This window comes from Symphalangus syndactylus, chromosome 13 (genome assembly GCF_028878055.3).
Source record: "Symphalangus syndactylus isolate Jambi chromosome 13, NHGRI_mSymSyn1-v2.1_pri, whole genome shotgun sequence".
Lineage (NCBI taxonomy): Eukaryota > Metazoa > Chordata > Mammalia > Primates > Hylobatidae > Symphalangus > Symphalangus syndactylus.
Genome location: NC_072435.2, coordinates 53,196,315 through 53,210,787, shown reverse-complemented (window position 1 = coordinate 53,210,787; position 14,473 = coordinate 53,196,315). Strand labels below are relative to the sequence as shown.

General features: G+C 51.4%; 1 protein-coding gene across 2 annotated transcripts; it reads right to left on the bottom strand.

The window, feature by feature from the left end:
- Positions 1–2,653: 2,653 nt before the first annotated feature.
- POP4 (POP4 homolog, ribonuclease P/MRP subunit) lies at positions 2,654–13,587 on the bottom strand. Of its 2 annotated transcripts, XM_055237625.2 has the most exons (7): positions 13,500–13,587; positions 11,158–11,210; positions 9,255–9,478; positions 7,947–8,024; positions 7,708–7,769; positions 5,915–6,016; positions 2,654–4,645 (listed from the first exon to the last, which is right to left on the bottom strand). In XM_055237625.2, the coding sequence occupies exons 1-7, from the start codon at positions 13,504–13,506 to the stop codon at positions 4,509–4,511; spliced, it is 663 nt and encodes a 220-aa protein (XP_055093600.1). In that variant the 5' UTR covers positions 13,507–13,587; the 3' UTR covers positions 2,654–4,508. The 2 variants fall into 2 exon arrangements, with proteins under 2 accessions (XP_055093600.1, XP_055093601.1); XM_055237626.1 differs by lacking the exons at positions 2,654–4,645; positions 5,915–6,016 and adding an exon at positions 6,023–7,468 and having other exon boundaries at positions 13,500–13,567.
- Between the last annotated feature and the right edge of the window lie 886 nt (positions 13,588–14,473).

Here is a 14,473-nt window from a genome sequence, read left to right as displayed (position 1 = left end):
CCAAGAATGTTATTGACTCTAATTTTAATTTGTCTAGCACTCTTGTTAATGATGTCTATTTAAGACATCCATTAAAGGCCCACGAGGTTAATTAAATGGACAATTCCAATATGGTTCTATTAGAACCCCTTCTATTAAATTAATATTATAGACACTTAACAGGTGTCTTAATTAGACATTATAGCTAAGAAATGCAAACTAAATTAAAGCTAAAGCCATTGTCCAGAAAGCAAGCTTTTTTACCAGAATTTACGGCTTTGTGGAGGGATGTTCCTGTTTACTCTTTGGAACCTGGGAGATCAGTCATTTGATGATCTTTCCCAGCCTCCAGAAAATGTCGGCCTGAGAGTCCCAAGTCTGAAATCACAGTCCAGACCTCAGAGCTGGAAGAGACTTTAGACACCATCTGGAGCCCAGCGTCCTCAAACATCAGTGATCAGCTGGGGTCTTAGGTAAACACACAGCTATCTGGGTCTTGCCTCTGAAGGCTGATTCAGTAGGTCTGAGGTGCAGCTCAGGATCTGGCTGCTCTGAATGTGCACCCACTAACTCTGATGTGGGAAGTTCCAGGATGCCATTCCAGGAACGCTGGGTCTAGTCTAATGGCCCCACTTGACAGATGGTGGCACCAAGGTCCCCAAGACTTCAGAACTGCATGAATGGATCAGCAGAACTCCACCTCCTGCCCCATGGATTAGGGCTTTTCCAGCATCTCTGCCATCTCTCCACTCCTGGCAGCCGTATACCCCTTCCGGCCTCTCCTCCTGCCTGCCTGAGCCCAGAGGGCAGACCCTCGCAGGCTTCCTCTGCCTTCCTGGGTCCTCCATGATGCTTCTGTGGGCTCCCACCCTGAGCCTTGGTGTGAATACACTCTTCACACCCACAGCTGCCTAGAGCCAGAGCCCCTGCTCCAGGGAGACTTCTCTGCCCATCCTGCCCGCCTGTGCACGCATTTCCTCCCCCATCCAGACTGTGCCTGGCCCCAGCGGGAGGAAGAGTTCAGCTGTTTGCAAAAGTGAAGGGGAACTGGGCAGCTCAGGGGCCCCGGGTACTGGAGGGAGCAGCCCTGGACCCAAGTTCCTGTATGAGCATGTCACAGAATCCAGTGGTGATGGCAGCTCAGGGGCCAGCAGTGGGGCTGGCTGGACTGGCTAGTGGTCCAAGCAGCCCATATGAGGGGATGAGAAGGCCAGGCCAGTGTCTGAGGATGGGAGCCAGGTGGCTGTTGGAGCCTTTCTGGGAGGCACAACCAGTCTGTCCTGGCTGGGAGAGCTTCGGGGTGGCTGTGGACTGACTTGGGTCTCCAAATTCATATGATAAAGCCCTTGCCCCCATTGTGACTGTCTGGAGAGAGACTTTCAGGATGTCATAAGAATAGGGCCTGGGGCCGGGCATGGTGGCTCACGCCTGTAATCCCAGCACTTTGGGAGGCTGAGGCGGGCGGATCACAAGGTCAGGAGATCGAGACCATCCTGGCTAACACGGTGAAACCCCGTCTCTACTAAAAATACAAAAAATTAGCCGGGCGAGGTGGCAGGCGCCTGTAGTCCCAGCTACAAGGGAGGCTGAGGCAGGAGAATGGCGTGAACCCCGGGGGGCGGAGCCTGAAGTGATCCGAGATCGCGCCACTGCACTCCAGCCTGGGTGAAAGAGCAAGACTCCGTCTCACAAAAAAAAAAAAAAAAAGAATAGGGCCTGATCCAATAGCACTGGCGACCTTTTACAAGGAAAAGACCCCAGGGATCACTCTCCTTGCACACAGGGAGGAAAGGCCGTGTGAGGACAAGAAGGGAGAGGCCTCTAGAGAAACCAGCCCTGCCAGCACCTTGATCTTTGGCTTCCAGCCTCAAGGGCTGTGAGAAAATGCTGCAGCCCCAGTGTGTGGCATTTTGTTATGAAGATTAGAGCAGACGGATACATCAGCCATGGCCCACGCTGTCCTTTCTCCTCCAAGAACCTCATCCTTTCCCCCGAGGCTCTGGCCTATCCTCTGCAGACCCTGTATGGTAGCTGGGCACTGGGAAGATGTAAAGGGTCCCTGGACCCCACTCTTTGAACAGTGGGTCGCTGGGCTGATGTCTCCCAGTCCTGTAGCCTCTGGGTCCTGTCCCGAGTTGCTAACCACTCTCTCTCTCCTCTTTGGCACTTTCTCTGGTGCACGGAGGCTTACACAAGGCGAATGTGGCTCTATCTCCTGTGGGACCACATGACCAAGGCCTCAGCTCTGCCAGGGTCCTGCTCCTTGGACAGTGGACATGGGAGAGATGGGGCCAAAAAGCACCACATTACCCTCCATGACAAGCTGTGCTGCAGCCTGTAGAGACATGGCAGCCCTGGCCCCTGCCCCTGCCCCTGGGCCTCAGGTCATGCTTTCTGCAGCTGTTCCTCATCAGGAACCATGTCCTGCCCAGCTGGGCCCTCCCCTTTCCCTCCTCTACCTGGGAAATGACATGATCCCTGGGTGGGCCATCGGGACAAGAGCGTATCCTAGCAACAGGCAGGCACAGCGGCAGCTTTGTGGCCGGCGAGCACCCTCACCATGTCTCCTTGGGGGAGAGGGAGAGTTATCTACAAATTAAACCGCCACTCACACAGAAACTTGAGTCTGCGACAAATGAAAAACAGATTTCACATGGCAAGTGGTACCAACAACTTTTCTGGAAAGCAACTGTGTATTTACACAACAGTGGACGCCTTTTCCACTGCAGAGGGGTGGGTAAGAGCGGGATGGCTAGGAAGCTACAGCACCTATTCGGTTACGAACACAGCACTTTCAGATGGCTGGGGGAATAGATGCCACTTCCCACTCAAGACAGGGATTTGCTCAGCGGGAAAGCAGGTAATAAAGGCAGCACATCCTGTGCTTTGAACTGCATCCGTCTCACCCTGCAGCCACCCTGTAGCTCAAAGCACAGTTCTGGAGCCTATTAGGTCCAAATCTCAATTCTACCCTTGAGTCAGCGAGGCCTTAGGCAAGGGGTCCCTCGAAGTCTGTCCTCCTGTGGCACATGAGGACAGCCACACCACAAGGCAGTTGCTGGGCCAGGCCCTGTGTCCGAGCTGGCAGTGTGCTTGGGCTCCATGTGCCTAGCCTGTGCGTGTGTGCATCACTGGCAGCGGTGACTGTGTGCTGCTTGGGGGAGAGCACTTGAGCTGCCTCAGAACACCCTGGTAAGCGGAGGACACTTGCACAGATGGAAGCAGGACCGAGGCACCAGGTTGGTCCCTGTGAGACTCTGGGTGCACTATGAGCCATGGGGAGGGGCGGTGGCACAGACCTGGGCCTTTCTACTCTCCTGGCACACAGCAGTCAGCGTTCCCACTTCCCTTCTCCACCATGGTGTTTCTCTCTGGTGTGGTTTGGGTGGAAGTTACCAGGAACGCAAAGCCCCGGCACTGCTGCTTCTCCTGCAGAACAGATTTGTGGCTTGCCTTTCGCCAGGAGGGCTCCTGGCCTTGCCTTGCTGATCGGCAGAGACTTGCTCCTCAAAGGGAAGGGGTAGTTGGTCCCTCGAGCCATGTTTCCAACCCATCTAGTAGGCTGGTCCCCTGCCCCGCTCTCACTGCAGCCCTGGGCCCGCTTTTCCTCTGGCCCTGCATGGAAGGGCCTGACCCACTGGCTTTACAGACACATCGTCACAGAGGGCCAGGGTCAGACTGAAAAGCCAAGTCTTTCAGCAGCAAAAATGGCGAAGATATCAAAGGGCGTCAATGCTGCTGGCTTGGCTTTTGCAGCAGGTCTCACCTCGGGAGGTGATGCTGGGCGACCTCCTTTCAGTCCTCCATGGCTCAGCCTGGCAGCTCAGGAGTGGGCATGCTGCGGCAGGTCCCATCTCACTACGCCGGGGCAACCATGCATGGGCACAGCTGCACGCAGTGCTCTGCTCCTGGGGTCCACCCCAGCTGCGATTCCTGAAGTGAATAAGCCCTAAGTCACTTAGGAACTCACCCTTCAATCCTCTTCAACCTTCCTGAAATAGCAAAGTAAACCTGAGGTGGGTCAGAGTTCCACCCAAAGGCGCACCTCTGTAGACACTTGCCATCCAATGGACCTTTGGGGACCCCCTTCCCTTTCAACCTGGCTGGACTGCAGCAATACCTCCTTTATTTGATCCCTGTTTATGTCCACATGTGTATTGTATTATCACAGATACAACTGATTTATCATAGAGCACTTAGAAAACGTGGAAAAGTATTTTTAGAAATCGAATAATCCTATTCAAGTCAACCAGTGTTAACCCCAGTGTGCTTCCTGCCAGTCTGTTCCTCCCCATGGGAGTCACACAAAATGAAGATCTCCTAGAAAGAGAAATTCCTCTGTCCTCTGACTTCTTCACTTAGTACACTGCGGCCCTCCCATGTTGTTCAACATCCTCAACTCGGAGTGCCACTGGCTGGAGGTGGTCTAGAAACGGAATTGGCTTAACCATCTCTTCACTGAAAGGTGGACATTTAGGGAGTGTCCAGTTTTCAGCTGTCATAAACAACTGCCTTAGACAGCAAAGAATTCACAGGTCAATCGTTCCCTTCGCTTTGAACTTCTTCGCAGACCGTTCACTTGACCGAAGCTGGAATTTGCTCCCGTAAATGTAGGAAATAAAGCCATCGATTTCCACAGTGAACACGCAGTTTAGCTTGGGGATAACTGAAAAAAAAAAAAGGCAGGAGAAAAAAAGATGAGGAAAAATATTTATTTATTTATTATTTTACTTTTAGGTAGAATATTATTCGAACACATTGAATGAAAAAAATAAGCTAATAGGAAACGGGAAACCCACAAGTGGAGGGGCATTAGGGTTGCATGTGGTTATTCTGCCACAGGTCAATCTAGTCACGTGCTAAATGTAACTTGGCACCTAATCTTCAGGGTCAAAGGCTATACACCAAATTCCCAGAACCAGAAAGTCCCAGAACACCTGCCAGAAACTGGTTTTCCCACACTAACTTTCAGATGGGCTCCTGGCTTTATGCTCTGTGGGGAAACTCTTACACCACTTTCTGAGGTTTACAATGTGAGGTAGAAGGATATGTAGGAAAATAAGGGAAGCAACAAGAAAAACCAAGCTCAAAAATTAAAGGAAGAAGGGTGGGCACAGTGGCTCACGCCTATAATCCCAGCACTTTAGGAGGCTGAGGCAGGTGGATCACTTGAGTTCAGGAGTTTGAGACCAGCCTGTCCAACATGGTGAAACCCCGCCTCTGCTAAAAATACAAAAATTAGCCGGGCGTGGTGGCGCGTGCCTGTAATCCCAGCTACTCGGGAGGCTGAGGCAGGAGAATCCCTTGAATCCGGGAGTGGAGGCTGCAGTGAGTCGAGATTGCGCCACTGCACTCCAGCCTGGGTGAAAGAGCGTGACTGTCTCAAAAAAAAAAAAAAAAAAAAAATTAAAGGAACAAAACCCTCTAACTATGGTTTGATATCTCTGGATTTGTGGGCAAGGCAGGGTGTAGAAATCCTGGCAGACCCAAAGTATCTGCTAGAGCAATGCTGGCCACCGATGGAACCCAAGTGTTATTGCCAAGGACACAGCTCAGAACTCCAGGGACAGGCGCCGCTCCTGTTTCTACCCTGCTGCCTGTTTGGCTACATTCCTCTGGGAGCAGCAGCCTTGGGGCAGATGGAGGCCCTCTCCTGGGGCCCAAACAGACCCAGGTACCCTGAGGCATGGCCAAGCAGGTCTTCCTTCCTCTTGGCCATTTCTGGCTGGGGTTGCTGGCTGCACTGACACACACCTCTTGCGGAGCCACGGGCGCAGGGGATAGTCTCTGCAGGCTTTAATGCAGGTTCAGCAAGTATCTGCAATCTGCACTGACTTGAGGGGTCAAACCAAACTCTTGGAGTCTTGAGGAAAAGGCTAACGCAGTAGCTGGGAGCCACAGCCCGCAAGCAATGCCCTCAGAAATACCTACATACCTTTCAGGCGGTCTTCTTTGGTGATAATTTTGAAAATGTGCTTTGTTTCCTGTAGAAGGATTCCTGTAATACCCACATAAGAGGGGCATTTGGATTTTGTCACTGCAAAGAAAAAGGACAGTTCCAGGCTCAGGCCTCTGTGGTGCTGGGGGAAACACAGACAAGCAGGCCTCAGGGGTTGGGGGTGCTGGTCCCACCCTCTGAGCTAGCAGACGAAAGAAGAGAGCACCCAGGGGGTGGGGGCTCAACAGTGGGCACTGACGTAACCGACAAGAACCCAGGCTTCCCCTGGGGCTTTGCAGCCTCTGGACTGTTCCTATGAGGTGTCCTTCGGAGGGTCTGTGACCACAGGGGTCTTGGGCAGGATTCTGGAATCAAAGGTCACGTATGTGCCGAGCACCATCAGGGCCCACAGGCTGGCTGCTCTGATGCAGCCAGGTCTCTGTTGCAGGATCTGCACAAACACCACCATGCACTACCCAGGATGCTGGCTGGAACGTGAGTCTGGCTGCAGAGCTGCCCAGCAGCCAGCACTGCGAGATGAGCCACCATCACAAGCAGCAGCCCTTCCGTCGTCTTGACCCGAGCCTCAGTGTAGCTGACAGAGTCACCAAGCAGCTGCGGAATGCCTGCACCGTCCTCAGAAGATGCCAGGGACGCAGCACGGAAAGAGGCAGTCCTGGATCCTACTCTCACGGAGCCCAGGTTCTAGCAAGGCAGGGTGATGCACGGTGAACCACACCATTCTACTTTCTGACAGCAACCAGTGCTATGAAGAGTAGGGACAGGGCAATGTGTGGAGGGTCATGGTTTGCAATGGTAGACCCTCAGGGGAGTGGCACTGGAGCAGGGCTGAACAATGAGAAGCCGGTCTGTGCACACACAGGAGAACTCCCGGGCAGTGGTAAGGAGCAGAGGCGAAGCCCTGAGGCAGGGCAGGAGGAAGGCAGTGTGGAAGGCCTGCTGCCCCAGGGAGCGGGGAGGCCTTAGACCACAGCAGGGAGGCAGGTTTACTCCCATACGATGGGACGCTGCCGGAAGACTTGAAGCAGGGAAGGAACGCGCTCTGATTTCTATATAACCGGCACTCCGGCTGCCTGGTGCGGTGAGGAGCTGTGTCTGAGGTAATCTGGGGAATGACAGTGGCTGAGTTTAGGTAGTAGGATGTTCCGAAGGATTAGAGGAAATTAGGAAAGAAGAAACATAGACACTGTTTAGGTTTTTGGCCTGAACAACCAGTGTAAATAACTGAGTAATTAACTGAGATGGAAAAGACCAGGAGGGGTTGTTGTGAGGAGAATCAGGGGCAGCTTTGGCTGTGTAAAGTCTGAGATGCCCCCTGAACATCCAGGTGGCTGTGTCAAGTGGGCAGCTGGATGCCTGAGCCTGGAGTTCAGGGGACAGACCTACGCTGGAGATGTCACCTTGGGGGCTGTCAGGTGTAGCTGACATTTGAAACCACAGCATTGGATGAAAGGGATTCTGTGTTCAAGATTCCAGGCCGTGGGTGAGTGCTCGCAGCCACTGTGCCCTTTAGGGTACCAACAGGGGTCCCTGTGTGGAGAAGGTACACAGAGACCACTTAGGGTGTGTCCAGCAAATGGCCGGACTGGCTAAGACAGCCAGCAAGAAGCATCTCCCACCCTTAGCGTGGGGATGATGGTGACCGGAGGCCATCTTAGGGAATCCACACGGTAAGGAGTGTGTCCAACGGAACACACGCCCCAGGTCTCCACAGAGTGACAGTGTGAACCTCTGGATGGCCATATGCCACACGCTCTTAGGTAAATTACCTGAAATAATAGCCCCGTGAAGATCTGCCTTTAACAGCTTGGCCTGAATCATCTGTGGCTGCCTGCAGGGTAAACAGAAGCTCTTGGTTTACATCATGATAAAAAGTTCCAAAAGAAGCAACTAGGTCTTTAACTGTCTGCAGCCAGGCAATATCAACGCTGGTTCCTGAAGCTGCATTTACAATGATCAGAGACTTGAGATCCACCCCAAAGAGCGAAGCTTCAGGAATGCAACTTACGTGTCTGGCTTGAGCCCATTGCACAGGTCCCTGATGTACTGTTTCCAGAGTTCATGGAGAGGGAGGAAAAGGCTGTATCTGCAGCAAAGTCAGAAACAGGGAAAAAGTTAGACAACATGAGCTTGGGATGACAATGTCCAAACAGCACAGAGCTTGGCTTGATGCCAGCAACTGCAACCTGGGACCATTAGGAACTACGCGCAAATCCTACGACGAGCAATTGAGCTGATAACTGAGACCAAGAACCTTCACCTCTCTAACCTCGGTTTCCTCATTGGTAGGACCACACCAGCCCAGGGCGGTGTCCACCTGGACTTCTTTTCATGAGAGAGAAATACATGTAAGTCTTGTTGAAGCTACTGTTATTTTGAGGTTTTCTGTTATGTGAAATTGAACCTAGTAAGCCTCCAATAAAGCAGGGGTTGCTGGTTGTTACAAAGGTCCTCATGTGAGGCAGCAGGCTGGTCTGGAAGGTGGGCAAGCAAGTGGTGGGGAGAAGGGGGGAGCAGGGACAAGGACCCCAACAGCTTTCCTCTGGGCCATTATCTCCAGTCTTGATACCTTGTGGGGAATCTGTTACCATGAAGCCTTAGGCTAGAGAAATGAGGACCTTAAGCTCAAACCCAACCTGGGCTCCACCCGGGAGGCAAATCCTGGGAGGCAGCAGCCCCTTCTCCACCTGTGGCCCAGCTGATTTCCTGAGTGGGGCCGGAAACAGCGTGGCATACTTTAAGCGTCTTCTGGAGCGTGGGAGGCTATTTGGCCATTGATCTCCAAGCAAAAGCCTACAGACAGTCCCAAGACACTCACACTCAGACCCGTCACCAAGGAGGAATGGAGGGTGGGCTGGAGGAAGACATCCTCCCACAGGACAGGACAGTGATGCATTCCTTTTGGAAAATTCTGAAACGTGTGGGCAACATCTTGCTTTGGCAATGAAACCCCAGTGGGTGACTGTCTGGCTCTATTAAAAGCTACAAAATGATACACACTAAAAACATATCAGTTCCTCTTTTCTGTCTAACAAAGCCGAGGGACAAACAGCCTGTTGCCACGGGCAACAGATGTACTTGCACGCGTCTTACTCGTGAAGGTGAGGAGAGAGGCCAGAGAATGAGTCCTGTCTCACCCGCCTTGCGGAACACAGCCCAGATTGGTAAAGGAAGGCTGCCCTCTTGTGGCAGACAACAGAGAGGCGCCCTTAGCTTAGGTGGACCCAGGCTGTCTCCCCAGCCACTCAGCCAAGTTCACACACCAAGAAGGGTAAGCAAGCACCGAGGGCAGAAAGACGTGGGGAGCTCGGGTTACCTCTGCTGCTCTGGTTTAATGTCAAAGAGCCGCAGCTCCCTCCTTTGCCTGGCAGAGAGACCTTTGGCTTTCTTCTTCTTCTCCTTGCGCTTGTGGTGGGTGAAGTACTCCAGGACCACCGCCTTGCGCTGCAGCTGGTCCTCGCGGGCCTGCGGGCTCATGCGGGGCGTGCTGCGCTTCAGGAAGGCCCTCACGAAGGCCTCGGCCCGCTGTGCTCCTGAAGGCTGCAGGCGGACAAGGGGGTGCAGCGCTCACTGCCCCGGTCTGGGCAGCCCAGGATCCCAGGCATCCCGCCCGCCATTCCCGGCAGCTACTGCAAGAGCAAATGGGGCCCATCCCTCTACCCACCGAGGCTCACAACCTGCTCATCTGCCATGTGTCTGCTACCCACAGTTGCCGAGATGTAAGTCACACTCACACACCAATTCATGACCGTTTGTCACACACAACAGCATGTCAAACGCTCACTTCCTGCTGTGGCCCTGCTTTTCTGAGGTTATTCTGATGAGGACCAAAACCTTTCTATCTTGAAGAAGACTTCTCTCATCCTTGGCAGAAGAGAAAGCTTGTGAAATGTATAACAAAGATATTCAACCAGGCATGACCAGATGAAAGTGAGCTCAGAGTAGCACTAAGCTATGGAGGAAGTGATCCTAACACTACAGAAAACAGCAAAACTAGGGCTCCAGGGTGGGCCAAGCCTCAGGGTGCAGGGATCCTGACGCTGTGCCCTTAGGACAATACTCCTTAACTGGGTTTCCAGCTCTGTGGGCACGGTGTGGCCACTCTACAAGAGGTCCATTCCCGCCCCGCAGACCATCACTTGGAGGAAGGTACCGTCAAGAGCATCTCAGGCCCCAGGATCTCTCTCTCCAAAGGGCGTCACTGAGAGCAGGGCATCAACTTACCATGAATGAGCACAGGCTCTTGGAGAGGACTTCTGGGAAAAATGTCGTAATTGTGTGCAACTCTCAAACAAACAAACAAAAAACCCTCCAAGCTCACTACCTCTCAAGTTGGAGTTCCAATAATGGATTCCTCATTTGGTGGCAATGCCACTGCCCTCGCACCTGCCACAGCCCTGGGCAGTTCTCTCTCCTGAGGGCCTGTCTCCTGGCTGGGCTGTTTCCTGAGCTCTTTTTGCACTAGCCAGGTGCTAAATGCTAAGACTGAGGCTGACAGACTGATGCTGACCTGTCATTAGTAACCCAGCCCTCCCTCTGTGGGAGAGCAATGGGGATGGGAAGATAGGGTACACATAGCCTTCGAGGGAGCTCACAGTATGATGGTGGGAACTCTGCTTCAGCTTTGCACCTGTAGATGCTAACTAAAAATTAATTCACTCTCATCATTGTGACTATAATAGGACAATGATCTGATTCTCTTAAATACCTAAGTGGCTCGTCTTTCATGGAGAAGCAAAATAAAGGTACACTGGTCTTTCAAAATCTTGCTTTCAAGGTAACGCTCTCATTATGAGCCACAAGAGGAACTTTTGCGAAACTGACAAGGCAGGCCGAGGCATCCAGATATAATCTGTAAATTTCACTTATGATATGTGACTGCACACCTTCTGCAGAACTGCAGAGGGCACAGTGACAAGGTTGAATGATGCTGCCCACCACGTGGGCACAGCCTGGTGTCCCCAACACAGTGGGAGATGATAAAAGGTTAAGAAAAGCCTCATTTTACCAAACTTGACTTTGGCACAACAGAAAAGGAGGCTGGCACGTGGGAACGGGTCATGAGAACTACAGACTTTGATCCAGCCTTAGATGTCTGCCAGAAAAATGAGGAGTATGATGTGGGAAAGGACATCTCAATCACTGCTGGGGGCTCAGAAGCTACTGAGCCATCTTTCCCATCACCTCTGTTGCTCCTGGACCTCCTGCCAAGAACTGACCTGGACATCGGAGTCGTTCGCCTCTTTCTGAGACAATGCATGGTAGATCACACCTGGGGGATTAAAAAAATGATCAATTCTTGTTGGGTATGGCTGTAAGACCCAAGACTTTTCTAACTATGAAAATAACTATGCCGCTAGGCGCAGTGGCTCACACCTGTAGTCCTAGCATTTTGGGAGGCCAAGGCGGGCAGATCACCCAAGGTCAGGAGTTCGAGACCAGCCTGGCCAACATGGTGAAACCCTGTCTCTACTAAAAATACAAAAATTAGCCGGGGATGGTGGCTGGCACTTGTATTCCCAGCTACATGGGAGACTGAGGCAGGAGAATCGCTAGAACCTGGGAGGCAGAGGCTACAATGCGCTGAGATCGTGCCATTGCATTCCAGCGTGGGTGACAGAGTGAGACTCTGTCTCAAAAAGAAAAGAAAAGAAAAGAAAAGAACTACACTTATAGCAGAACAACTACTTATTCAGAGGTAGATGAGGTTGGTATGAAGAGTAAAGCTTTCTTGGATGCCTCTTATCCCACCCTCTGGCCACATCTATGCTAGAAGTTCCAAGCACATGGTTTAAAAAGAATGCTTCTCAAAATTTAACATGTGTAAAAATCTCTGGGATCTTATTAAAATGCAGATTATTGGCCTCCTACCCTAGATCCTGAGTGTTTAACATATTCCCAGATATTACTGCAGGTCAGTGGATCACATTTTGAGTTGCACTGGTTTAAAATACCCCAAGTTAGAAGCTTGAGCACTTGCTAACAAGGTAACTCATTAAAAGTTATATAATATAGCTGTCTAGGATGTAGATGGTTAGAAATAGGTTTTCTTAACTGTAAGATGTTTAAAAAGATTCTTCACATTTTAATATGAAATTATAATGTATCATATAATCGATGGTGTCCTGAACTGATAAAATACAACAGTTCTTCCTTTAAACTCAAAATATACATTGGTCAATAAAGTTTCAACCTCTAAAATAAATTCCACACTTCTGTTTCTTAATTTTTTGAAAGAAGAAAATCATGGCATTGGGGACAGAGTACAGGTGTGAATGGTATAAGAATGGGACTACTAAGGCCTGGTTTATGAGCTAAATACGTAGAAAATATAATTTACACTATACTCTGTAAATTTAATTCCAGCTTTCTTGTACTTCCCTGAGAATGTTTGATGCAAGGTGGTTACAAGATTTTTGTTGTTGTTGTTTGTTTGTTTTGATACTGGGTTTTGCTCTGTTGCCCAAGCTGGAGTGCAGTGGCACAATCATAGCTCACTGCAACTTCGACCTCCTGGTTTCAAGTGATCTTCCCACCTCAGTCTCCTGAGTAGCTGGGACTACAGTGTGTGCCACCACACCTGGCTTTTTTTTTTTTTTTTTTTTCCAGTTTTTGTAGAGACAGGGTCTCGCTATGTTGTTGCCCAAGCTGGTCTTCAACTCTTGGCCTCAAGTGATCCCCCTGCCTCAGCCTCCCAAAGTGCTGGAACTATAGGCGTGTCCCACCACACCCAGCCAGGTATGTTTGTTTGATCAAGCAAACCAATGTGGTTGCAAGTTTTATATATAGCATCTAGTTCTCCCTCAAATGGAAGATGGGGATTATAAACTGTAGAGACCAACTTGCGGGGCCTGATAACTTTGCTTCACCTGTTACAGGTGCTTAGTAACAGACTTGGAATTCTTTCTGCAACAATACACACCTAACAATTACTGAACACTCACTACTTGCCAGAAACCTCATTACAAGGTACACATATTTTTCCTCATTACACTTATGTGCATGAGCAAACTGAAGCTCAGACATGCTGAGACGATCTACTTGATCATATAGGTAGAAAATGGCAGAGGTGAAAAATAAAAATTCTGTTCGAAGGCCCAGTCTTAACGGTGTCTACACGCCTCTCCTTGGCACATGTCTTCTACCCCTAAGGACCAAAGCTTTGGGTTAGTGATATCATTCCCCAGCAGCTCTCGGCGCTTTGCATCAGGTAAGAGTGTGAAACCAGCTCGCAGAAAGGAGCAGGGTCTTGACCGCGGTCACCCCGGGAGGTAGTGGACAAGTTGGGCCAAGGCCTGGAACCCTCCTCTAGCATCGCACACCACTGAGCAGCCTCCGGGAGAACCTGCCTCCAGCCCTGACATCCCTCCCTAGCTCAGAGGTCGAGCCAGGCTAACCCGTGCTCCAGCCCTCAGTTCTTCTTATGTAGGGTGGGCCCATTCCTGTAGCGGTCCTGTTAGGACTCCGCAGCGACAGGTAGCCCGGACTCATTTCACGCACCAGTACCAAGACCCCGACCCTTAACGTCCCCAACCCTCTCCAACTTCGTGGCCCCGCTTACTCTTCATTCTCGGACCGCTTCCGGCGCTCTCTGATGACGCACTGGCAGCTGCTGTCGCAGACTCTCGGAGCTCGGAGATGGAGCTATGCGTGACATCACCGACGCTCGCCCACCTCGGGGGCGCATGCGCCTGGAAAGGGATTCGGCTACTGAGAGCATCGCAGGGGGTGTCGCTGAGCAGTGGGGAGGAGTGGGCTCGCTTCCTGGGGCCTTTTCCGCCTACATCTTTTGGGGGACAGGCAGTAGGATTGGGGTAAAGGCATGTGGAATGCTTGCTAAGGCCTGGAGTGGAGCGAGGCGAGGCGACTTGGAGAGGACTCGAAGGAGGTTGGGGATCTGGGAGGGCGGAAATGGGACGGGGACGGTGGGATGAGGTCTTTTGTCTTCCCTAATCAGCGCCTTTACTGATGAGCCCAGGCAGCTTCCGCTGTGAGCACGGGCACCGAAGCTGGGACACCAGGCTTAGGTTCTAGTTCCGTGTCTGCTGCTAACTAGCTGTTTAACCTCGCTTAGGGCACTTCCCATCTCTAAGCCTCACTTGCAGTCTGTGCTGTGAGTGGGGTCGGCCTCACAGGTAGTGATGCGCCGCCTGGGTCCCTTTGATAGTTTCAGAAAGCTTTCTTGAGACTCAGAATATTAGTTTTTATCAATAAAAAAATCATAGCAGTAAGATCAAAGGTGGCTCACACCGTGGAAGGCGCAGGCGGGAGGATCTCTTGAGCCCAGGAGTTCGAGACCAGCCTGGGCAACATCGGGAGACCCCCATCTCTACAAAACATTTAAAAAAAGATTATTCAGGCGTGGTGGTGCGTGCCTGTAGTCCCAACTACTCGGGTATCTGAGGTGGGAGGATCTCTTGAGCCCAAGGAGTTTAGGGCTGCAGTGAGCCTGGATTGCGCTACTGCACTCCAGCCTGGGCGACAGAGTGAGACCTTGTCTCCAAAATAAAAAAATAAATAAATAACTCACTCACT

Coding starts and splice junctions, on each gene's coding strand:
- POP4 (XM_055237625.2), bottom strand. Junction 8,025..9,254: donor ATTAAACCAGAGCAGCAGAG/GTAACCCGAGCT, acceptor ACTTTGCTGCAG/ATACAGCCTTTTCCTCCCTC. Junction 7,770..7,946: donor AATGGGCTCAAGCCAGACAC/GTAAGTTGCATT, acceptor TTTACCCTGCAG/GCAGCCACAGATGATTCAGG.